The 24,021-nt window shown below is 46.3% G+C and overlaps 1 protein-coding gene across 7 annotated transcripts in view; it reads left to right on the top strand.

Annotated features, from left to right (window-relative positions):
* The window catches only part of cdon (cell adhesion associated, oncogene regulated), a 287,217-nt gene extending 271,868 nt beyond the window's left edge, over positions 1–15,349 (top strand). For 6 of the 7 annotated variants that reach the window (XM_072486781.1, XM_072486779.1, XM_072486777.1 and 3 more), the window contains 3 exons: positions 244–323; positions 9,100–9,359; positions 10,760–15,349. In XM_072486781.1, coding sequence (XP_072342882.1) covers positions 244–323; positions 9,100–9,359; positions 10,760–10,929 — 510 coding nt within the window. In that variant the 3' untranslated portion in view covers positions 10,930–15,349. The remainder of the gene's footprint in view (positions 1–243; positions 324–9,099; positions 9,360–10,759) is intronic. The other variant, XM_072486774.1, reaches the window with a different exon arrangement.
* Positions 15,350–24,021: the final 8,672 nt, after the last annotated feature.

Genomic DNA, 24,021 nt, shown 5'->3' with positions numbered 1-24,021 from the left:
TGAGGAACCATATTTTACAACAAGTTTTGTGATCTACAATGCACTAACTGAAAAGGTGTTGGAAGCAGATTCAGTAGAAATACTCAAACAGAATTTGACAAATACTTGAAAGAAAAACATGACAGGACTATGAGGAAAACGCAAATGTGGGGTTAAATGGCTAACTCCAAAACAAAGCTCAGGTATGCTGTGCTGTATGATTTTGTGCTGCTGAGGCCTGAGCTATACATTTTGTGTTGACAGGGTGGTGGGATATACACTGCACTCCCACAAATTGAACCATCAGAGTGCATCAACTGTCGCAACTGCAGGAATAACAACAGGTCAGTGTGAGCATTGGCTCTGTACACTGTTTGATGTTTGTTCAGGGTTACTGTGTAGAGTGACTCCATTTTGTTTCATCAGGTGTTAAAGTCTCATTCTTTCTTGCAATCGTGCTCTTCTTTACTATGGACCAGTTTTATTAATTTTTTTAATAATATTTATTGAAATTGTAACATTCTGTATCAAAAGGTTTACAAAACACAGCAGCACCAACACACATGTATCAGAAAAATGCAAGCAACTACAGTAACAGGAACCCCCAAAACAGAAATGACCACCAGAACTATTTCCACCCTCCTCCCACTAGCAACTAACAGTGACCAGATCTTTAAAGTGCAAAATCTACGATTGAACCCATCGATCTATCCCTCACCTTGAACTTGACCTTCTCGAGGGACAAGAATTCCATCAAATCACCCAGACACGCTTCGGCACTGAGTGGCATCGCCTGCCTCCAGCTCAACAGTATCTGTCACCAGGCCAACAATGATGCGAATGCCAAAGCATCCGCTTCCGCCTCCATCCTCAACTCCAGATGGTCCGACACCCCAAATACAGCAACTAACGGACAGGGCTCTAAGTCAATATTCAGGATTCCCAATGTAGTGCGGGAAAAGGACCCCCAAAAACCCACCAGCTTGGGACAGAACCAGAACATGTGCGTATGGTGAACAGGCCCTCTTGAACACCACTCACACTTATCCTCGACCCCCTCAGAAAATTGGCTCATCCTGGCCCTGGTAAGGTGTGCCCTAAACACTACCTTTTAGCTGTATCAAGCTCAAACCCGCATAGGGTGATGTAGCATTCACCTTATCAAGGGACTCACCCCACACCACCTCCAAAATGGGACTTGGCTCCTCCTCCCATCTGACCTTTACCTCATCCACCAAAATCTGCTCTTCCCCTATGATCCGTCCATTTATCCCAGACATGCTGCCCTCCGAGCCCGCACACTAGAGTATCCATTCCAGCAAGTTAGATGTATGCCTCCAGTGGAACCTATTCAGTCGCCCAAGACCTGCTTTCTACTTCAACTCCTCCCAGCTCACAAACCGCCCCTCCAGAAACAAATCCCTCACCCTCTCCAGCCCCTTATCTTTCCACCCCCTGAATTTAACATCCAATTTCACTGGTTCAAACAAGTGGTTCCTTGATTGGGATGCACCTTGATACCGCCCTCCGCTTAAAATGCTGACCGAGTTGCTGCCATATTTTTAGCATGGAGACCACTACCGGATTCACAGAATATTTCACGAGCGAAAATGGCAGAGGTGCGATCACAAGGGCCTCCAGACCTGTCCCTCTACATGACCCTGACACCATCTGTACCTAACTAACCTCCTGACCCTCGAATCACCCCAAAACCACGTCCGCATTGGCTGCCAGTAATAGTACAATACATTTGGCAGCACCAGCCCCTCCACTTGCCTTTCCCTCTGTAGGACCCCTCCTCAAATCCAAGGTCTTCTCCCCGCCCATATGAAGCACATTATGAGCTGCTCCATCTCCTGAAAAAACGACTTCGTCAGAAAATCTGGGTGGCTTTGAAATGAGAATACAAATCACAGCAGAATGTTCATCTTAATAGATTGAAATCGGCCCGCCAGTGACAGTGGAAGGCTGTCCCACCTCTGCAATTCTGGTCTAACCCTGCTCGCCAAGCTTGTAAAATTCAGTTTGCAAAGTCACGTCAAATCCCAGGCTACCTGAACCCCGAAATAGCGCAAACTGGTCCCCGCCAGACAGACTGGCAATTCCCCTAACCCAGCATGTCCCCTCAAGAGGACTAACTACAGAATATTCACTCTTCCCAACATCCACTTGAGCAGAGAGCTTGGGTGGTCCACTCTGTCGGGTCCTTGTCCTTCAGAAGGAGGGCGATGGAGGCCTGCCTCAATGTCTCTGGAAGGGAATCCTGCACCAGTGAGTCGTTGTCTATGTGGACTCTGCACATTCGCCCCGTGTCTACGTGGGTTTCCACCGGGTGCTCCAGTTTCCTCCCACAATCCAAAGATGTGCAGGATAGTTGGATTGGCCATGAAAAATTTCTCTTAGTGACCAAAAAGGTAGGGTTGGGTTACGGGGATAGGTTGGAGGTGTGGGCTTAAGTGGGGTGCTCTGGGGGCGGCATGTGGCGCAGTGGTTAGCACTGGGAGTGCATCACTGAGGACCCGGGTTTGAATCCTGGCCCTTGGTCACTGTCTGTGTGAGGTTTGCACATTCTCCCCATGTCTGCATGGGTTTCACCTCCACAACCCAAAGATATGCAGGTTTGGTGGAATGCCCCTTAATTGGAAAAAAAGGCAATTAAGTACTTTAAATTTATTTTTTAAAAAGTGGGATGCTCTTTCTGAGGGCCGGTGCAGACTCGATGGGCCAATTGGCCTCCTTCTGCACTGTAAATTCTATGATCCCGAGCAATGGGGCCAGATGGTCCGCAAACTTCTTGTATAATTCAACCGTGAACCCATCAGGCCCCGGCACTTACCCCAGCTGCATCTTACCCAGAGCCCTGTGGGCCTCCCCTCCAATGTCTCCTGTAATTCATCCTCTGGCGGCAGCGACCTGTAAAGCCCCTCATAAAAGGAACAAAACACCTCGTTCATTTTCTCTGGGGTAGAGACTAACCCACCTATAGATTCCCACAACTCCCTGGCAACCTCTTAATAATAATAATATTAGTGTCACAAGTAGGCTTACATTAACACTGCAATGGAGTTACTGTGGAAAATCCCCTAGTCGCCACACTCCAGCGCCTGTTTGGGTACACTGAGGGAGAATTCAGAATGTCCAATTCACCTAACAAGCACGTCTTTCGGGACTTATTGGAGGAAACCGGAGCAACCAGACGAAACCCAAACAAACATTGGGAGAACGTGCAGACTCCGCACAGACAGTGACTCAAGCTGGGAATTGAACCTGGGCCCAAATAAAAGTTTTATCACGAGCCAGCCAGGAGTTGCTGCCTTAATTGACATCCGAACAGTTGGCCAGCCTTCTCCCCATACTCCTATACCATCCCCTTTAAGCGCCACAGCTGCCGCACCACCTGGCCTGTGGACAATGAGTCAAAGCTGCCCCCCCCAGCTTTAAAAAGTATATTTTTTGGGAATTTTAACATTTACTAACAAGATATATACCCGAGCGACAGAGCCATTGGCAAAATCACAAAAAAAAATCAAACAATAATTCATAAACAACTGTTCCCTATCCATATACGACTCATCTGAGATGATCTCCCCCCAATCACCGCCTTTAATGCCTCCCACACCATAGACGGTAAGACCATCCCATTCTCATTCCATTCAAAGTCGTTCTTTATGGCTCCCAAAATCTTCGCACAAAATCCAAGATCCGATAACAGACCCATCCAGTCTCCAACCCACGGACTCAGCCCCCCTCCAACTTTAATCCACTGGATGTGGCGCGTGGTCTGTAATCACCACCGCCGAGTACTCCCCACTCTTCACCCCAGGTAGCAAGGTCCTACCCGTAATGAAATATCGATACGCGAATACACCTTGTGTACCAGCGGAACACAAAAACTCCTTGCCTCCCAGGTGCGTAAACCACCACAGATTACCCCCTCCTGTCCCTTCCATAAATGCCGTTAACACCTTCGCCGTCCCCTAAGGAACCAGTGACCTGGGCCTCGAGTGATCAACTTTGGATCCAAAACGCAATTTAATTCCCCCCCCCCCCCCCCCCCCCCCCCCCTAAAATCAGCTGGCGTGTGTCCAGATCCAGAATGGCAGCCAGCATCCGTTTTATAAACTTGATATCATCCCAATTCGGGGCATATAAATTCACCATCACCACATCCCTCCCCTCCGAAGTACCTGTGACCATCACATATCCCCCCCCCCCCCCCCGCGGATCAGTCACCATGCAACCCTCCTGCTACTTAGAATACCCCCCCCACCTCCCCTGTGCCCTGCCATCAAGTGAAAAACCTATCTTACCCAGGCTTTCCGCATCCTGATCAGGTCCCGCACCCACAGGCGTGTCTCCTGTAGAAACACCACATCGGCCCCCAGCCCTTTAAATGGAAAAAAAACCTTGCTCCCTTCACAGGCCTCCCCAAGCCCCGCAGGTTCCAGGTGATCAGCCTCATTGGGGGGGGTCTCTCACTCCCTCCTCCTCGAGGCAGCCATTTGTACCGTAGGCCAGTATCTCTACCTAAATTCCTGGGTCCCAGGCCCATCTAAGATTGCCACCAGCCCTATCCACTGGGTGAAACAAAGAAAAGCTCCTGGTCACTCTCAGTTCACCCCTCCCCTCCAGGCTCACAGACCGTCTGCCTATCCCATCCCCCCACCACACAAACACAAATTTATAGCTAGACCTATTACGCTCCTCCCAACAGGCCGCAGCGCCTTTCTCTTCTGTCCCCAACCGTTTGCTAGCGTCCTCTCTCCATCACTCGCAAAGTGGCTCGCAATCGGGGTTCCCTTAACATTTTTCCTCAAACAACAGCCAATGCATCCCTTCTCCCCCTCAACCGTACCCAAACCCCCAACAAGATCAACATGCCTCTCTCCCCTCCAAGAGTTTAAAAAAAAAACAAAGGTCATGAACCAATCCCCGTTTACAACCACCCCTTTCCCCCAACAGAGCAAAAGTGAAATAGTGGTAAAAACGGCAATGAATCTACATCATGCAAACACCCTCATACACAGAGTCCACAATAGCCACCTTCACAGCAGTCCCAACTTCTCTCGGATGAAAGCCTCGCTTGCTCTGACGTATCAAAAAAGTGATCATTCGAATCCATTGTAACTCGTCAACGCGGCGGGTGCACCACTCCAAACCTCACGCCCTTATTTATTATAAAACACCGCTTCCACTCTATTGAAGGCCTTACGCCTCTACGCCAATTCAGTCCCAATGCCTTGATATATTCAGACCGAATTTCCTTCCCAGTCAATATTCTGAATTCTTTTCACCCACTCCCAAGACCCACTCCTTTCTCTGATAATTGTGGAAGCGGATTATCACCGCCCATGGTGACTCATTCGGCCTTGGCTTTTGCACGAGCTCTGTCCAGTTCCGGAGGGGCGAACACTTCTTTCCCTCCCGTCAACTGAGATAACATTTTTGAGAAATACCGAGTCAGCTTCAGGCCCTCCGCTTCCTCTGACAGCCCCACCAACTTGATGTTTAACTGCCGTGACCTATTTGCGAGGTCTTCCACTTTAAGTTTCAGACCTTTATTGCTTTCCACCACCACTAGCAACTCTGCCTCCACCGAGGCAAACCGATCCTCGTTCCTCGACAAGTCCTCCTCCACCCCTTTTAACCCCCCGCCTTGTGCCTTCACGTTTGAAGCTCGCACGTTTGAAGTGGGCCAACTTCACTGATCGGGCCCAATCCAAAGCCTCTTCAGCGGTGGCTTTTAAAAATGTCTTATTTTCCCGGTCCTGCCGCTTGAACTGCCTGTCCATTTGCTTGCCGAATCTTTCAAGTTCCTGCGTCATTACCACTGCCAACGTGTCTAATGTAATGGGCACGACGACCATTTTCCCTCTTTAATCTTCCTTCGACAGGCTTCCCTCCTGAGCCTTCTTAATATTGAGCTTCTTTGTCGACGATTTACCCCCGTCTGGAAAGAGGTAACCTACTCAACTCACTGGCTTTGAGCACCAAATTCTTCAGGGGTCGGGGGAATGGGTAAACGGGATCAAATACCAATACATTGCCGGGAGCCATTTTATGTGCATCTTGTCTTTGCATGCCGTCACCGGAGGTCTGCCTGTTTTATTTTCCACTCCTTAGACCCTTGAGGACAGTTTGTACCCCTGCCACAACCCTGGCTCTGATCATCTATCCAAAGCCATCAATAATCTTGAGTAATTCACTCCTTCAGTTTTTGATCCTTTGTAGCGCTGGTTTAACATGACTCAAAAATCCAAATTCTGTTTGAAGTTACATGGATTTTTACCAGTGTTTAGATAATTCTATTCATTTTTCTGTAAAAGCCACAAACCAGTGGCCTTCAGCTTCACACTTTGTTCAGTAAGTGTTTGTGGGACTGGAAGGGTTGGAAATAATGAATGCAGTGATGTTTTTGCAAAACATGTTTCACAAACCTTTTCGTCATTTGTGAGCAAAAACTGACCAGTGACAAATCCTGCTGATGTCTATTACCGTAACATGTGTTATGCTGAACATGACCCTTTCTCTGTAAACCCAAACATATTATATAGAATCTTAACAGCATAGAAACAGACCATTCAGCCCAACAGGTCTATGCCAATGTTCACATGACACATTAACCTCCTTGTTTTGATTCATCTACTCCCATAAGCATAACCTTCTATTCTTTCTTCCTCATTCTCTTGCACAGCTTCACTTTTAATACATCTGTGCTCCTTGCCATGTGGAAGTGAGTTTCACATTCTCACCAAGTAATAAAGTTATTTATTGGCAACTATCTTGTCTTTATAGTCCCTAGTTATGGACTCTCCCACAAGTGGAAACAGATTCCTCTGTCCCACGCTATCAAGACCATTCTTAATTTTAAAGAGCCTCTGTTAGGTCACCCCTCAACCGCCTTTCCAGGGAAAAGAGCCTTGCCTTCTCAATCTTTATTTGTTGACCACTTTGTTCCCTTTTGGGTTGAGTGACTATTTTAAAATAACAAGTCCTGTGTTTCCTTTACTTCCAAAAAAAGCCTCAGAATTTCACTGCGGTGGTAACGAGGGGAAGCGAGGCTGATGGTCAGTGCTACCCATCACCAAGGGGCGGTTAAATGTCTTCTACAACGCACAGAGACCAAGTTGTACTGAGCCACTCTTATAAATACATTCGTTCTCCCATTTTTCATTTCAGTTATTCATGCTAATTGCGGATCATTGCCTGAAAAAAACACACACACCAGTCCTCTCTTCCACAGTACCTTGTGTATACAAACTGGAGAAAGTGCTTATCTTCAAAATGCTAACATTGCACTAGCAGCCTGCTTCCTGTCCCCCCCGCCCCCTTTTCCTCTCTGCACCTTAACCCCTCCCCCATCCCCAGGCTGTGGCCTCTCAGCTGGCTGTGCTTCGAGACTAATTGCCTGCTGAAAATCCTGGCAATTCCACTGCTTACTGTTACTGCTGTACACAGTAGCACCATTGAAGGATTACTTTGTATATTTGTCTATGATACTAGTGGAAATGAGCTGTAAGCAATTGTGGCTTTGCCTTGCCACTGTGCTTGACTGTTAGTCACTGGCGTTCGACTGCCTTGAGCCCTGGATAAATTGAGAAGTCAGCTTTTCATCGCTCTTTGTTCTGTGCCTTGAGACCACGCACTGTCCCTTTCTGTGGTTGTAGCAAGCTGTAATCACAAGCTTATAGTCAGTACTCAAATTGGGGCTAAAATGCTCATACGTTTGTTTAGACAATGTTGACCCAACTGCAAATGTCACCACAAGGCTGACAGTAACTGCAGCCAGCTGGTCAGCATCCTTTATGTGGAGACATCCGAATGTCTATACTGAGCTGTCGTTTTTCTTTATTAACAAATTGGCCTGTCAGATCTGAGGTCCCCAGCATCAGATTTTTTGTGGGGGAACCTCTGATCCCAAAGAAAATCTTGAGAACCCCTCTCGGAGATCCTCACTGGTAAGATTTGCACAGCAATTGCTCAGAAGCGCAAACTTCCCCAGGGCAATTGCCCTATGCTGAAAATTATCCAAAAATTTGATTTAAATTGCAAACTTCGGTTGGTTCTAGCTGGGTTGCATCAATAGACAGAGAAAGAAGTTAGAAGAATTAAAACCTCATCTAACTTCTCAGTAACAATTGTACAGGCCCAGACTGAACTCCCAAGTGCGCCACCCCACACCCTCAGCCATCCAAGTGTCTCTTCCCTCATCCCACTCACAGACTACCCATTGCACGGGATCTCACCACCCGCTCAGTACACCTCCCCCGACCAGATTCGACCTGAGGCCCGGGCTGCTGACCCCAGCCTCCGATCCCGTGCCACCCCAGCCTCCGATCCCGTGCCACCCCAGCCTCCGATCCCGTGCCACCCCAGCCTCCGATCCCGTGCCACCCCAGCCTCCGATCCCGTGCCACCCCAGCCTCCGATCCCGTGCCACCCCAGCCTCCGATCCCGTGCCACCCCAGCCTCCGATCCCGTGCCACCCCAGCCTCCGATCCCGTGCCACCCCAGCCTCCGATCCCGTGCCACCCCAGCCTCCGATCCCGTGCCACCCCAGCCTCCGATCCCGTGCCACCCCAGCCTCCGATCCCGTGCCACCCCAGCCTCCGATCCTGTGCTGGCCTCTCGCGCCATTCTGCCCACCCGATTTTGCCTGGTCTATTTTTGATATTTGTCTTCCTTTATTTTTGGGCTTTCATCTTTTAAAATGAAATTTAAAATAACATTTTACAGGTGAGCTATCTTATTGAGTGTCAATGGGTACTTGAAACATGTGAAGATGTTGCTTCAAGCACCAAGTTGCTTTCCATTGGGTGTACCTTCAGGAGCAGCGATTTTCTCACTGTCATGTTCTCATGTCTCTTGCTTTTGCCTCTTCACTATCCCTCCATTTTTTCCTACTTTTACTCTTCCCCTTTCTCCATTCTCTTGTTACACGTCCTTCCTGCTTATCCTTTCTGCCTTCCCCTCTCATGAAACTCACTTCCATCTCTTTGTTGATTGCTGTATAATATGCCTAGTCATTGTGCTAGGTATCTGATTGGTGCGTACACACTTACACAGTTATTTTAACAGGCATGTTATGTTCCTGGTTAAATTTTCCCTTTCCCTTTTCAGCAGATGTTTCACTAAAACCAACGGCACTTTCCCGAGCAACAATTTATCCATGATTCAGCGAACACCAACCTGTCACCAAAACGGCATGGAGATGGTGCCTCTCAATCACATGATTGCTTCATTGTGCCCTGGATCGATTGCCACTGAAAATAACGGCGAGCCAGAGTGTGAAAGTGCAAAGGAAAGTGCAGAACAATTCCCTTCCCAAAGTTCCTGCTGCAATGATCATCTGGACCAATCATACGAGGACAATATGCAAGGTACGAATTGTGTCCAGTTTTCCTTTGCTTCACCTCCTGGGATGATTTGGCACTAATCCATCTGGTATATGTTTCTTCTCACGAGCATTTTCAATGGAATCCTACGCAAAGTAGGGAAAGCCCTTTCCCATTCTCAAAAGAGGTGGCAACTTTTAATTGATCTGCTACAGGAGCATAAATGACATCAAAGCCAGTTCCTGGGTTTCCATGTGGTAGTTCCCCAGAAACCAACTCTCCCAATGCAAGCAAGCTGTCACGATTGTACGTAGTCTCTGGATTGGCAGATGTACGGTGCTGTCAGTAATCTCCTCCCTTCAAAGAGCATTGTTTATAACCCTTCCAAGAACCAGCAAGAATGGCTGTCGGAACTGCAGGGTGCGAGAAATGTGGACAAGGAAGGTTGGGGAATTTAAAGGGTGTCTCTGGCCAATGGTGCACCAAGCTAGTTCTTTCCAAATTATGCAAAGCTGCGATGATACTTTCATTAAACACTGTTGTGACGAAGGTCGAATTCTTCAGCTGGAGTTGAGTTCTACTGACGATCCACTTTAGTTCCCTCATTTCAGGCCCAAGCCTTTAATGAGGAAATTCCTATGCCAGTTGAACATCATCGGAGTAATGAGCTGAAATATGGCGAAAAGGCATTTCCAAAAGACATTATAGTGTCCTGCACAATAGGTTAGTAGGCAAGCTGAGGGCTGATGGCATTTATGGTAATCTATTAGCATGGTTAGAGGATTGGTTAATGGACAAAAGCAAAGATTAGGCCTGAATAGGGCATTTTTCAACTTGACAGGCTGTGACTAATGGTGTGCCTCAAGGATCAGTGCCCAGGCCTTGGCCATTTAGACTCTATATTAATGACTTTGGGTGAAGAGACATTGAGTAATGTGTCAAAGTTTTCTGATGATGCCAAGCTAGGTGGGAAGTTAACTTTGGAGAGGGTATAGCGAGGCTACAATGAAATATAGATGAGTTAAGTGAGTGGGAAACAAAATACAGAAGAAGTATAATATAGGGAATTGTGACGTTCATGTTGGTCATAATAATAGAAAAGCAGAATAAGTTTTAAAAGGTGTGAAACTTGTAACGGCTAATGTTCAAAGAGACTTTGGTGTGCTGGTACAAGGAATGCAGGTACAGCAAGCTATTGGGAAGGCAAATGGCATGTTGGCTTTTATTGCAAGGTGATTAGAGCATAGGACTCCTGCTGCAATTGTAAGGATTTTGGTGAGACCACATCTGGAGTGCTGTGTGCAGTTTTGGTCTCCACATTTAAGGATACTTGCATTGGAAGTGCTACAGTGAAAGGTTCACCGGATTGGTGCATGGGATGAGGGGTTGTCCTATGATGAGAGGTTGAGCAACCATTGGTTAATCCTTTCTATTTCCCCTTCCAGATGACATATATCCTGAATTGGAAACCGAGAACCAAACGTTGAGTGGTGTTCCTCCTTCTCTTGACTCTACTCTAATGGACTGTGATAATTCAACAGCCTGGAGTAAAACAGGACCTGCTGAAGACGACCCTTGCAAGGACCCAACAGAAGAAGAACTCCAGGAAACCTAAGAGGCCCATTCTTTGTCTGAAGCCAGACTGCACCGAGTCACTGAGAGGACCAAGGAGGGATCAGAAAATAATGCTATTTATTTTTTTGTAGTAGTAAAATATTACTCCATATGAATGTACCTGGTTTAAAGATGTCTTCACCCTTTTTTAATTATTTATGCTTTCTGAAGAGAAGTTCCTTCTCTGCAGAATGTGGAGTTTTAGCCTTGTTTTGTATAAAGTTTTGTAATAATATAAAAAAAGCTATAGAAATTGTTAATTAATGTCAGATCACACCTATCTGGTGGATTGAGAAGCACTTGTAAGGAGGACATTTTAAGATTCGATACCCAGATTAAGATGGAGGGAGCTGATTCCTGAAAGAACCCATACAACGGTTAAGGCAAATGGAGGATTGTGATGTAATAGGGGCCTGATGTGAGATGCATGGAACACAAATTACTGAGATGTTGGTAATGAGGCTGGTGATAGACCTGATCTTTAAACTGACTCCATTTACATGGACCAGCTTGGTTTAGGTCAAGTTGAAAGTTCCTTGTTGTCCGCTGTTGCATTGTGTTCGTGGATCCATCACTAACATTTAATATTGCTATTGATAAAATATTGAGTTCAGATCAGGCACAGTCTCACTGGGATGAGTTGACCTGTTTGATCTTGGTTTTCATCTATCATTTACCACCACCCCATATCAAGTTGGGGCAAGATGTGGGTGCATCTTGCTTGGTGCCTGGTGGTCTGATTGAAGCCAGGCGAGTTGGATGCATATTTTTGCCTGTGTGAAAGTTTACATTTCCAGATAGTATTTTTCTTGGGGTACCAATCAACATCTGTAGAAATTCTCACAACTGAAAAAAACAATTTGTTGTCCTAACTTCTCAACAGCCATGGCTTATTGCTAAGGGCAATGTGCGTTCTGCTGCTTGAGTTTCAATGCTGAATATCCGGAACTTGTTTAGGCAACACTGTGCAGAGCAAAACATTTGATGCCCATGTAAATGGAGGAACAGAGCTTCACCAGTCTTTGATCGTGCAAAGAAAACACAAGGTCAGTAGGCCCAACTGTACCGACTAACCAAGTCAACTGCTATTATAGTAATGCTTTGTTTATTGGGGAATGTGACAGGCCTAAGTATTAATTTGTACGGTGAATGCACTTTTTGGATGCATTTACCCACCTGTTACAATATTAACTTATTAAACCCTTTTAATAGAGGGAAAATAAGTTTCATTGAAACTATTTGTACTTGGTTGACATTGCCATATTAATGTATTACAGGTTGACTGTGCCAGTATTGTGGTGTGTTAACTGTTTATGGTTTCCTTGAAGATTGTTGCCATGCATTGTACTTGATGTGATGTAAAGTTGTTTATTAATGTGTCCAGTTTTCATGCACATTTTGTTTGTAGCAACTTTGAGCCTGGGTATTGCTGAGCAAGGGAGAGCCATAGGGTGCCAGCATGTGTGCCGTTTTATTTCTGCAACATCTGTTTATTGGTAATTGGGGAGACACTCTGCTGAGTGTCCCAATATTGCAGTTCAACTATCATCATCTCTCCCTCTCATCACCATAGGATTATTTTGGTGCTGCCAGTGGGTGCAAAGTGCGCTTAATTTCCTGTCCAGCAGTCATGCCTATTCCCCTTGGTAAACACTACACAAAGCGCTGAATACACTGGCCTTGTTTCCTTAATAGTGATAATGGACAGTATCTTCATGTTCACTGTTGACTTTCCACTGTGACTGGAGCATTGTCCCAGTTGTGATGAACAAGCTGATAGTGTGAAAGGTGGTGATTTGTTCAGAGAAACAATATCCCAGAGTGGGAATGGGCAGGAGAACTGGAGTTATGGGATTGGTTATACTACACGTGGTCTGATGGTTCTGGCATAATGAAAACATCATTGCGACGTGATTTTTACACTAAAAGAACAAAATACAAATATGGATAAGCCAAAATTACTTGGTGTAAATAAGGTGCTCCAAGCTGCTAGCAATTCACTAAATTCATCAGCTGCTGAAACTGATTTTCAACCGCCTTCTTTGAGTTAAAAACCTGGGTTTGAATTATTGCTGTAGGCTGTGCCAGGACTCTGGTAGGTTTAAGGAGACCCAACTTCTCAGGAGCTTGTGTGACAGAATATACTGACCATCTCTCAGTGCCTGGAAGGGAAAACATTGTGGAATTCCCAATCAGAAATGGGCCAACTCCCTGAGCTGCATTTTCTCAGATGCTGCCATACCTGTTATGTATTCCTGGATTTTCACGGAACCCAACCACAAAGGGGCTTGGAATATCTGGGAACACTGCTTCAGGCCTCACCACCTGCTAGTTGCGCAACAGTCTTGAATCCTTTGCATTTAGTTTAGTTTTATATTACTTCTCTAATTTCATCTCTCCCACCCACCAAAAAAATTTGCCAACTGTTGCATTTTAAGTGGCATTGTCATCTGACTGCCCCATGCACAAGCGGTGTCCCAATTACCCATTGAATTGCAGACCAAGTGTCCTTGCAAAAAATGTGATGTCAAGATAAAAATTCCTTTTTCCAAAATTGAATGTTTTTAATCACATTTCCTGAGTTAAATTGGTCCGTTGAAGAAACTTGCACTATAATACCCCTTCTCCATGCCCCCCCCCCCCCTCCCCCCAAGCAAAGAAGTAACAGGTTATATCGAGACAACATCCTTAATTGCCAGCTCACTTCACACTGTGACGTAAGCAAACACATTTGCTCACGTGACTTCTTTGGGCATGGGTGCATTATCAGTTATGTGACTTGTAGAAAGGTTTTGATTGTTAGGTTATTCGCTTTTTGCTTAAATCGCAAAAGGACATCTGACTCTGTGAAAGGCTTTTAAAGCTATCTTAATCCTGCAGGCTAGGAGGGTCAAAGCTAGAGTTATTGTTATTACATTCCCTCTGTAAAAATGCCTTGGCTCACTGGTTAATACATTTGTGTTAAATTATTGTCTGTTATTCCTGTCTAGAATATTTAAAACAGGATAACAATTTTTACTAAACAGGTGTTTAAGGCAGATTCTCAAAGCAGTGCACTGGTGACAGCAAATTGAAGGATAATATTTTTCCTATTATTTAGTCCTAGTTGAGAGCCTTTCCTGCTAGGGCTTAAGTCAGGAAATCTCTGTCCACAATTGCCTGTCCGCAGCAGTAGTAGAGGAGCCACAGTTAGCCTTTCTGCTAAGGAGGGAAAAGATCGGACAGAGTTTGTACTCCTGATCTCAATCCAGTGAACTCTGCTGCAGTAAGCAGAGTCTGGGTCTATGGATATTGGTTTATGGTCAAACTGAGTTCATCTGCAATAATTTCCTGTTGATAGAAAACCATGGGATATGTGCAGTTTCCTGAACTGCGTTCAGTGGGTGTGAGGTTCCATGCAGAAAGCATTTAATTGTAAAATATTACGCTACGATCCTTTCATCATGTCATATATTGTCCTAAAATCTCTTTCCGGTACTGATTATTTCATAAGAAATCAAACTGGCTGAAAATGTTTATATTTTGTACTCTTTGCCTGTCACCCTCTATCAAAAACACTAGTGCTGTCTTTTTTAAATGCATGTTTTTGTATTATATAGAAAATATGGTATATTTTCATAAATGGTTGTAATATTCTTGTTGAAATTGTACATATTTTTTAAATATGATAGCTCAGCGAGATGTTGTGTTTGTAAGATACTGTTAATATTAAAGATGATGCTGTTGCCTTCACTTGCTAAGGGTCCTAGTGCTGCAGCAGCACCAAATAGCACCCAGAGTTCTTCTGTGTGATTGTACCTCTTCATTTCTTGTCTTTTGGGGGGAAAATGAAGGGTTAGCATTACAAAGGGAACTATTGAGGTAGAAATTGCATCTTCATACACGTCCCCACCGGTGTATTTGAAGGCACTGGGCTTGTAAAATAATATGGGTGGCCTTCACACCCACCCCTGACCTGTCACCCATGTTGAGGTTGGCAGAGAAGATGCCAGGCAACCCATCTGCCCATAGGCTTATTGAGGGCTTTATGTGGCCAATTAATGGCCTAATTCCACCTCAACTGCTATTTTACATGCAGCAGGTGATGACAGAGTCAAGATGGGTAGCCTAGCAGTTTTCTCTGCACAGGCTGCTGTTGGACAAGGGGTGGGGGTGGGGGGGGGGGAAGTTCCACACTCAAACAATGTCTGCTCCCAGCATGCTATTGCTGGGTTTTGGGTGGGTGGGCTGATGACGACTAACGATTTGGTCAATAGGGAGGAATATACAATGCTCTGTAAATCTGTGTCCGAATTAAGTGGGATCGCTGCAGTTTTCTGTCTGCTGAAACCAATTTCGTCAAACTTATGTACTTGCAAGGGCTGAAAGTTTGCTCCAATCAGTATGGTGCCTGCAGCAAATAAACTGCTTACAAAAATCAACTTTTTCTGTTTTCTCACTTACATTCTAGAAAATGCCAACTTTTTGCCAGATTACCATTCCACATCGCTCAGTTCATCAGCATCTTTGCGGAAAGGAGTCAGTATTTGTTAGCAACTTCAAACAATTTTTGTTTCAAGGCTTTCCAGCCATGGCGATCATCAGAACTGAATTAAATTTTGTCTTGTACTAAGTGCACATTGCAGCAGCTGTCACGAGACAGTCAGAATCATGGCGTCTCGTGTCTAATGAGTTCCATTCTTGTACTTCTGCTGCTGCTCTTACTGAAATCAGTAAGCAAACCTCTGGGACCAGTCTGACCCGTTAAAGTCTCATTATTGTCCTGCACACTGCATTTATACACCATTCCAATTTTATCAAAACCAAGTCTGACAAAAGTTTGAACCTGTATGTGTGTTTAACTTTGAGGAACATCACAATTGATTTGGAGGAATAATTTGTCCAATTTTGAAAGGGAACACAAAGCTTTTTTAAAACATGTTTTTATTAAGGCATTTATACATCAAACACAACCAAAACCAAAAAGAGAACAAACAGGAAATCTCATAAATAAATAACCAACACCCCTGTACCCCACCCTCCCTGCTGTTATCCTCCACCCACTTTTCAACCCAAGGTGTCTACCCACCCCCCACCTGCTGATTTAACTACCCTGGAAGAAATCGATAAACCGTTTCCATCTAACCCCTCCACAGACCCTCAAGGCAAATATATTTTTTCCAACCTAAGGAATTATGTGAGATCGCTCACCCACACCCCTGGGTTCGGCGGCCTCTAATCCTTCCATTCCAACAAGATTTGTCTCTGGGCTACCAAAGAAGCAAAGGCCAAAACATTAGCCTCTTTTACCTCCTGGACTCCTGGGTCTTCCGACACTCCAAAAATTGCCACTTCTGGACTCGGGACCACCTTCACCCTCAGCACCTCAGAAATCCCTCCAGCTTCAGACAGTCCCAAAACCTAGACATGATTTGCGGGCCCCACTGCTCGCACCTATCCTATCACCTGGCCACCGTCCTATGTGCCCTTTGGACTATAAATTGAATGAGGCTAAACCTAGCGCACAAAGAGGATGCATTCATCCTCCTCCCATAACCCAGCCTCCAACACCCTCCCCAGCTCTTCCTCCCACTTCTGCTTAACTTCTATCGGGACGCCCTCCCAGTCCAATAATTCTTTGTAAAACTTCGACACACTGCCCTCACCAACCCCTGTTTTCGACACCACTTTGTCCTGCAATCCTGGAGGTGGCAGGTCAGGAAAAGACAGCTCCTGTTTCCTCTCTCAATCCCGGACCTGTAAATACCGTAACCCATTCCCGCTGGGAAGCTCATACTAACCCTGCTAAGCTCGAAAAGCTGGCCCCCACGAACAGGTCTCCAAACCGCTTGATCCCCCCCCTCCCCCCCGGAACAAACCAATGATTCCCACAAATCTGAGCCCAAACCGAGGCCCCCTTCAGCCTCAGACGCTGCTGCCACTGTCCCCACATCCTCAGAGCCGCCACCACCGGTCTTGTGGGGTACCTCTTGCACCATCAACAGTGCTCCCAAGCTAGTGCCCTTACATCAGGCTGCCCCCATCCGCTTCCATACCGACCCTTCCCCCACTACCAACTTTTGTTGCCCAGTAATAGTTCATTAAGTTTGGCATAGCCATCCCCCACGTCCCCGCTCCCAGCAGCACCTTCCTAAAGAAGGCTTTTGAAATAAAAATTGGAAGGTTCTGGAACACGAGTAGAAACCTCGGGAGTACTGTCATCTTCAGGGACTGCACCCACCCTGCCATTGACAACGGGAGCGCATCCCATCTCTTACAATCCTCCTTCATTTGCTCCACCAACCGGGACACTTTCAGTTTATGTAATTGCTCCCAGCCCTGCACCACCTGGATGCCCAGATACCTGAAATTCGCCCTCACTCAGCAGCTCGCCCAACCTCCTCTCCTGCTCCCTCGCCTGGATCGGAAAGACAAACCGCTCCAGTACCTTCCACAAATATTCCCATTCTACCCAATTAAAGGCCTTCTCCACACTCATACCGACTGCCATCTCAACATTCCATCCCACTGAGGGCATCATTATAACGTTCCAACAGATGCCTGACGTTAACGAACAGATACCTCTCCGTTACAAACCCTGTCTGAACTTCCCCCATCACCCTCGGCATACAATCTTGAATCCGCGAGGCCAAGATCTTTGCCAACAACTTGGATCTACATTCAGCATGATATCGGGCAGTAGGACCTACACTTCGGAACCTTATCCTTTTTCAGAAATAAAGATATTGAGGCCCGCGATAACATGGGTGGGAGCTCCCCCTTGTCCCTTGCCTCACGAAATGCCCTTACCAGCAGGAGCCCCAGGTCGCCCAAAATCGTTATATAAAATTCTACCGGAAAACCACCTGGGCCCAGGGCCATCCCTGCCTGAATCGCCTCCAATGGGCGCTCCCAACTCCTCTACTATGTCCTCCTCCACCTTGAGGAAATCCAACCTGTCCAGGAATTGCCGCATTCCCTCCCCCACCGGTCGGGGGGCTCCGATTTATAAAGCCTAAATTGCTCCTCAAATACCCCGTTAACCCCCACCGGGTCCAATACCACTCAACTCCTACCGTTCTTCACGCTTCCAATCTCCCTCGCCGCAACCTCCTTCCTGCATTGGTGGCCCAGCATCCTACTAGCCTTCTCCCCGTATTCATACACTGGCCCTCCGCGACTGCCCTACTGCTGTCCCCGTGGACACCAGCCTGAACTCCAACTGAAACTTCTGCCTCTCCTTCAACAATCCTGTGTCCGGGGCCATCGAATACTGTGCACCCGCAGTGCCTCATCCACCAACCTTGTCGTCTCTGCTCCTCCTATGTGCCCAAATCTATATGAACTCCCCCCTAATAACTGCCTTGAGTGTCTCCCACAGCATGGCAGCTGAGACCTTACCTATGTCGTTTAGTTCCACACACCCCTGAATGGTGGCCCTCACCCACTTACATACCTCCTCATCAGCTAACAACCCTACGTCCAGCCTCCACTGCGGGCACAGGCCCCCCCCCCCCCCGATCCACTTGCAAGTCCACCCAATGCGGCACGTGGTTGCCCCCCGCCAATAACGCATTACCCACCACAAAAAATCAATCCGAGAGTACACCCTCTGCACATGGGAGGAGTTTTAAAACTATTTCGCCCCTCCCAAACCTCCACCCCTCCGCCATGCACTCCATGAATCCCTTCCGCTCCTTCACCATCGCCTTGTTAAAGTCTCCCCCCCCCCCCAATAATCAGCCGGTGTGAGTCCAGGTCCAGAGTGCCGATTGCATTATTTTGGAACACCAGAGGCCTCATAAACTCCACATTGTCCCAATTTGGGGCATAAACATTTACCAAGACCACTGGCATCCCCTCCAGCTTCCCACTCACCACGAACCTTCCCCCCCCCCCCCCGAATCTGCTACTATATTCCCCACCTCAAACACCACCTGTTTATTTACCAACACTGCCACCCCCCACATCATCATGTCTAATCCTTAATGCAGACTTGCCCTATCCACCCTTTCCTTAGCCTTGTCTGATCCCCCATCTCAAGTGTGTTTCTTGCAAAAAGGCCATGTCTGCCTGAAAACACGCGACCGTTTAACTTGTCCATTCAGCCCCTCACGTTCCATGTGACCAGCCTGGTAGGAGGGTACCCCGCCCCCCTCCACTGCCGATCAACCATACCCCTTCTTAGGCCAGCCCTCGGCCCATGCCACGCGACCCTTCAGGCCCAGCCTCAGATGTCCACCGTCAACACTCCCTCCCATGCTATGCCACAGCAACAGCATCTTTGTCAACAACCTCCCTCCCCCCAAACAAAACAACTACCCCATCCCACTCGACTACATTAACCACCTGATCACCCCACACTGTGCTCCCGTTAACTATTCCACCCAGCTAGCCTCCTATCCCCTGTCCAAGGCGCCTAAGCCTCCTACCTTCCCCCTCCCCCTCCTGCCGCTGATTCCTCTCCACCCCCACTTGCACACCTCACAAATAACAATGAAACAAGAAAAGAAAAGGTGCACTCGCCCTCAATCGCAAGAAAACATATCGAAGGAGTAAAGTTCTCCACCAACCAACAAAAAAAGATACAGGAAAAAACAGACAGAAAAAGCACCCATCTCCTCATACCTCCTCCACAGTTTAATGTCCTCCTCCTGTCAGTCCATTGTCTTAAAAACTCCATCGCCTCCTCTGGTGTCCAAAATAATGTACTCGGCTATTAAAAGTCACCCAGAGGTGGGCCGGGTACAACATCCCAAACTTCACCCCCTTTTTAAAGAGGGCAGACTTCATCCAATTAAACCTGGCTCTTGTCTTTGCCAGGCCTGTGCCCAGGCCCTGGTACACCTGAACTCCTCCCCTTCCAGGTGCATCTCATCTGCCTCACCCACCTCAGTATCTTCTTGTCCAGGAACTGGTGAAGACGCACCACCATCGCCCTCAGTGACTCATTCGCCTGCAGCCTCCTCATCAGAGCCCTGTGCGCTTGGTGACCTACAGGGGTCAAGCAAAGGCTCCCTTCCCCCATCAACCTCCCCAACAACTTGGCTACATAAGTGCCAGTGTCTGCTCCCTCAATGCCTTCCCACGATTCTTACATTCTGTCTCCAGGAGCCGTTCTCCAGGTCTTCCACCTTCTCCTATAACCGTTTCTGAGTCTCCCGCATCACACCTATTTCAGCCGCCAATGAGGCAAGCAGCTCCTCGTGCTCCCCCGCCCCCTCTTCCACTTTCCGAATAGCCTGGCCCTGGGACTCTAGCGTCGGCTCCACACAGTCAATTCCCGTTTTTAATGGTTCTACCACCTTGGCTAGGTCCTCCTGGGCCTCCCTTCTGTGTCAGCTAAACTTTTCATTTAAAAGGTCCACCAGTTGCTCCAACGACCATTGGGCAGGCAAGCCCTCCGCCATCATGGTCTATGGTGCACAAAGGTTCTCTTGCTCCAACTGCTCCCTTCTTCTTGACCCACTTCTGGTCCGTAGGTCCATTCACCAGCTCCACCAAACTTTTCTCCAGTCAGCCCTATACCTTTTTTCCACAAAACATCCACCCTGCAAACGGGGGAAAGGTCTAAACAGCCTCGAGCGGGAGCTGCCAAAAGTGTGACCACTCACACCGTGGACGCTACCGGAAGTCCAAGGGAACACAAAGTTAATTATTGTCGTTGAACCATGGCATTGCAACTGTGAGTGTTTGTTCGTTGAGCTGCACTTGAGTTCAGTAGCTCCTCCATTGTAGTTATATAATACATGCTGCAATTTAGTAACTGGTACAAGGAGAAACTGAATGTGGTTTCAAATTTATTTGGATATCTAATTTCCCCCTTTCCATTCAGTGAGGATTATTTTGGTGTAAAATTGAAAAGAGATTAATGCAGCACCCAGTTAGCATTTGAAAATCTGTTTTTTGTGCAGAATTTGAACTTGCCTGGAGGCACACAATCTTCTTGGAATGATGCCCATGGGTAGGCACACTTCCTTCCACTGAAGGTGCTGAGTGCTATGTGTAGCTCACGTATATGTGCCAGGATGGCTCAGGAATCAAGTGAAAGGAGGCATAGGTTCTCGGACATGGACTGGAAGTCCAGGTAAATGTTCTGCACCTTGTGAGGGGGAGACTGGCCACGTTGTCCACATGTACCTCTCTTCTGTAGTTCCCGGTGCTGCTTCATTTGGCCTGTTTTCGGCCTGGTCCATTTACAAACTCAGGGGGACCCAGAGCATAGTGGCCATGTCCAAGCACGGTGAGTCCTGCAAGGTGCGCATTAAGGTAGAAAAGCTCAGCACTTTTCAGGTGATGGCCTCAAGAAAATGTAAAGAATAAATAATGGTGGTGTCTTGCCTTTCCCCAATATGTCTCAAAAGATCCTCTTCAAACCTCCAGTAAAAGATGATATACCTTTTAAGTAGTATTTGAAATCCTCAACAACCAATTTACTCTCATTCAGCTTGTAGCGTTAGAAGAAGGTGTTAGTTGAAGTACTCGCCACCAAACTTCCATGCAGCTAATTTAATGAGCACTAGAAAGCAATTTAAGTGCCAATCAATCCCTTAACATCCTCCAGGCATCTATACCTGGTGCAAACTTCAACTTCTTAACCAAGACAACATTGTGCAAAATGATTTAATTCAGGGTTTGTGCAAAATGATTTAATTCAGTGTTTCAGCTCAAGACCCCACCTTGGAAAACCTTTAGTGCCCTGAAGGAGTCATTAAAAATCACTCTCATTATCTCAATGGACAAACTTTGTTTGGGAGCTCATCCTGTGCAATGTGTCATCGAGGCAATGTGTCAGTAAGCTGTTGAACCGTAAGATTATCATCGCCGAGCCCAAGCCATACAGGAAAGACCAGGTTTGGGATTGGATCTCTGGTCAATGCTGAATCATTGAGCGCCAGACGCATTGGCAAGCCTCCAAAATTGGCCGGAGTGTTGCCAAGTAACAAGGAGGAGGAAATCGGTCAGGATTCCAGCTCAGGAAGCTGACTCCTGGTCTTACAGATGAAGGGTGATGGCAGGTGCCTCTCAAATCTGAATAGCTTTCTCGAAGCATCAGTTGCTACGGTACTATACCCTACAAACTCACTGTTATGAAACATGTACAACTCAATCAACTTTAGACATATATAAAACTCCAGTCTGAAGCTGCTGCCCGGTTCCAATAAACCAGTATGTTAAGGCACTCCTTTGCTGAATCTTCTTCATTGGCACTGGCTCCCCCTCAGAAGTATTTTGTGACACCGTAGCATAAAAGTGGCTTGTAACGTCTTGAGTATCGAAAATTGAAGGGTGACCTGGTTGAGATATTTAAACAGGATTCTGCTAAGCAGATAGAAAGTATTTCTTCAGTCAGGAAAGTCAAGAACAAACAAGACATAATCTTAAAATAAATTTGAGGTAGGCCATTTCGTGAAAATAATTCCGTAAAGGATCATAGAAATCTGAAACTCTTCCCCCCCCACTCCCAGAATGGGAAGTCGCCACAGTCCCAGATCACTATAGGTTACTTTTCCCTTTGAGGAGAAGAGCTGACTGGTGGTAGTTTAACCTGAGGATCACCACACCTCAGGCAAGGGGCAAGTCGGAAGGGGAATTGAACCCGTACTGTTGGCCTCCCTCTGCATCACAAACCAGCTGTACAGCCAACTGAGCTAAACCTTTTGTGACCTCATCTGGGAGTAATGATCCCCAGTTTGGGAATGGCTGCCTTAAATCTTTTATGGCGCCTTGCCTGGTTTAGCGATGAATCCTTCAACTTGCATTGGACATTATTCCAATCATCACTTCTCACTGTCTGGAATCGAGCTGACCACTTTGTCATGTGAGAGTACCTTTAAGAAATGGATGTTTATAAATGGGTGTGTATATAAGTATCTGTAGTGGGAGTACCTTTAAGAAATGGGTGTTTATTACAGCAGTGATGTCAGAGAGTGGGTGGAGCTGGACTGTCTGTCAGCTTTTTACTTTGGTTTTAGGCTGTTTGCTGCAGGGTGCGTTTTAGTTTTGTTTTCAGTGTTGGAGCTGAAGCCAGACCAAGCAGGTGTACTGCTGTTCTCTCTGCCATCAAAAGACATTGATCATTTGGTGAATTCAGAATTATAAATGTTTTCAGTTATGACTTTAACCTGATGTGCTTCTGATAAAGGTTTTGTTTTTAAGTCGTATGGATGTTAAAAAGGAAAGCTTAAAGGTTTACTTAGTGTTATAGGCTTTGGGGGTTGTCTTTGAATTGATGGTTGCTAAATTGTTCACTGTATGTTTTAAAAAGGTTAACTTGAGTTCATAGAATAAACATTGTTTTGCTTTAAAATGTACTTTTCCATTTCCGCTGTACCATACCTGTAGAGTGGGCCGTGTGCGCCCCATACCACAATCTAGTAAAAGGTGTGGGTCAGGGGAACTCCATGATACACTTTGGGGTTCTCTAAACCTTGGCGCATAACAACTTCCATACTTCTCTTGTATACAATTGCAATGGAGCAAAACCTTCCCGATTCATTTTCAGTATCGATAATCCCTGTGGAATAATCGTTCCCCTAGTCCCTAATGTTGATCCAATATTAGGACATATTCTCATTCTATCAAAAGAGATACAACAACATTAGTTACAGCCAACTCTCTGCAATATATTATCTATATTTTTGGTTTTGTTTGTGTTCAGTTATGTATGAAAAAGTTCAGAAAACCACAATGAGTTGGCCGTTATCGTTAGTTCCCTTTATCTCCAGTTTATGCTGCAGACACATGCAGAACACTTTTTGGCAAAGCTGTTTAGTATTTGCTTCAATTCACCAGTACTTGACACTCATTCACAAAACAGTGTTGAGAGGATCACTCTTGAATGTTTATATTCAGTTTCTGCAAGATTAACTTGGGTTAGAAAGTTGAAATAGGCCAGGGAGTTCTTTGTCTGAGACACACATAAAGCCAGGTCAATGAATAATTCATGTCAACAAGGTTTCTCCTGGGTTTTAACAAACAAAAAACTGTTCGGGGACTGTGGGTGGCTTCAATTGAATCAGACTGTTGCCCTTTCACCTCTAGGGCCTGACTGGATTGCAGTTGTTTCTCTCGAAGGCTTAGGGTTCAAAACAGGAAATAAATGGAGGGGCAA

The sequence above is a fragment of the Scyliorhinus torazame genome, chromosome 21 (assembly GCF_047496885.1).
Source record: "Scyliorhinus torazame isolate Kashiwa2021f chromosome 21, sScyTor2.1, whole genome shotgun sequence".
NCBI classification, from domain to species: domain Eukaryota; kingdom Metazoa; phylum Chordata; class Chondrichthyes; order Carcharhiniformes; family Scyliorhinidae; genus Scyliorhinus; species Scyliorhinus torazame.
Note: the sequence above shows the minus strand (reverse complement) of the source record. Positions and strands in the feature narration are given on the sequence as shown.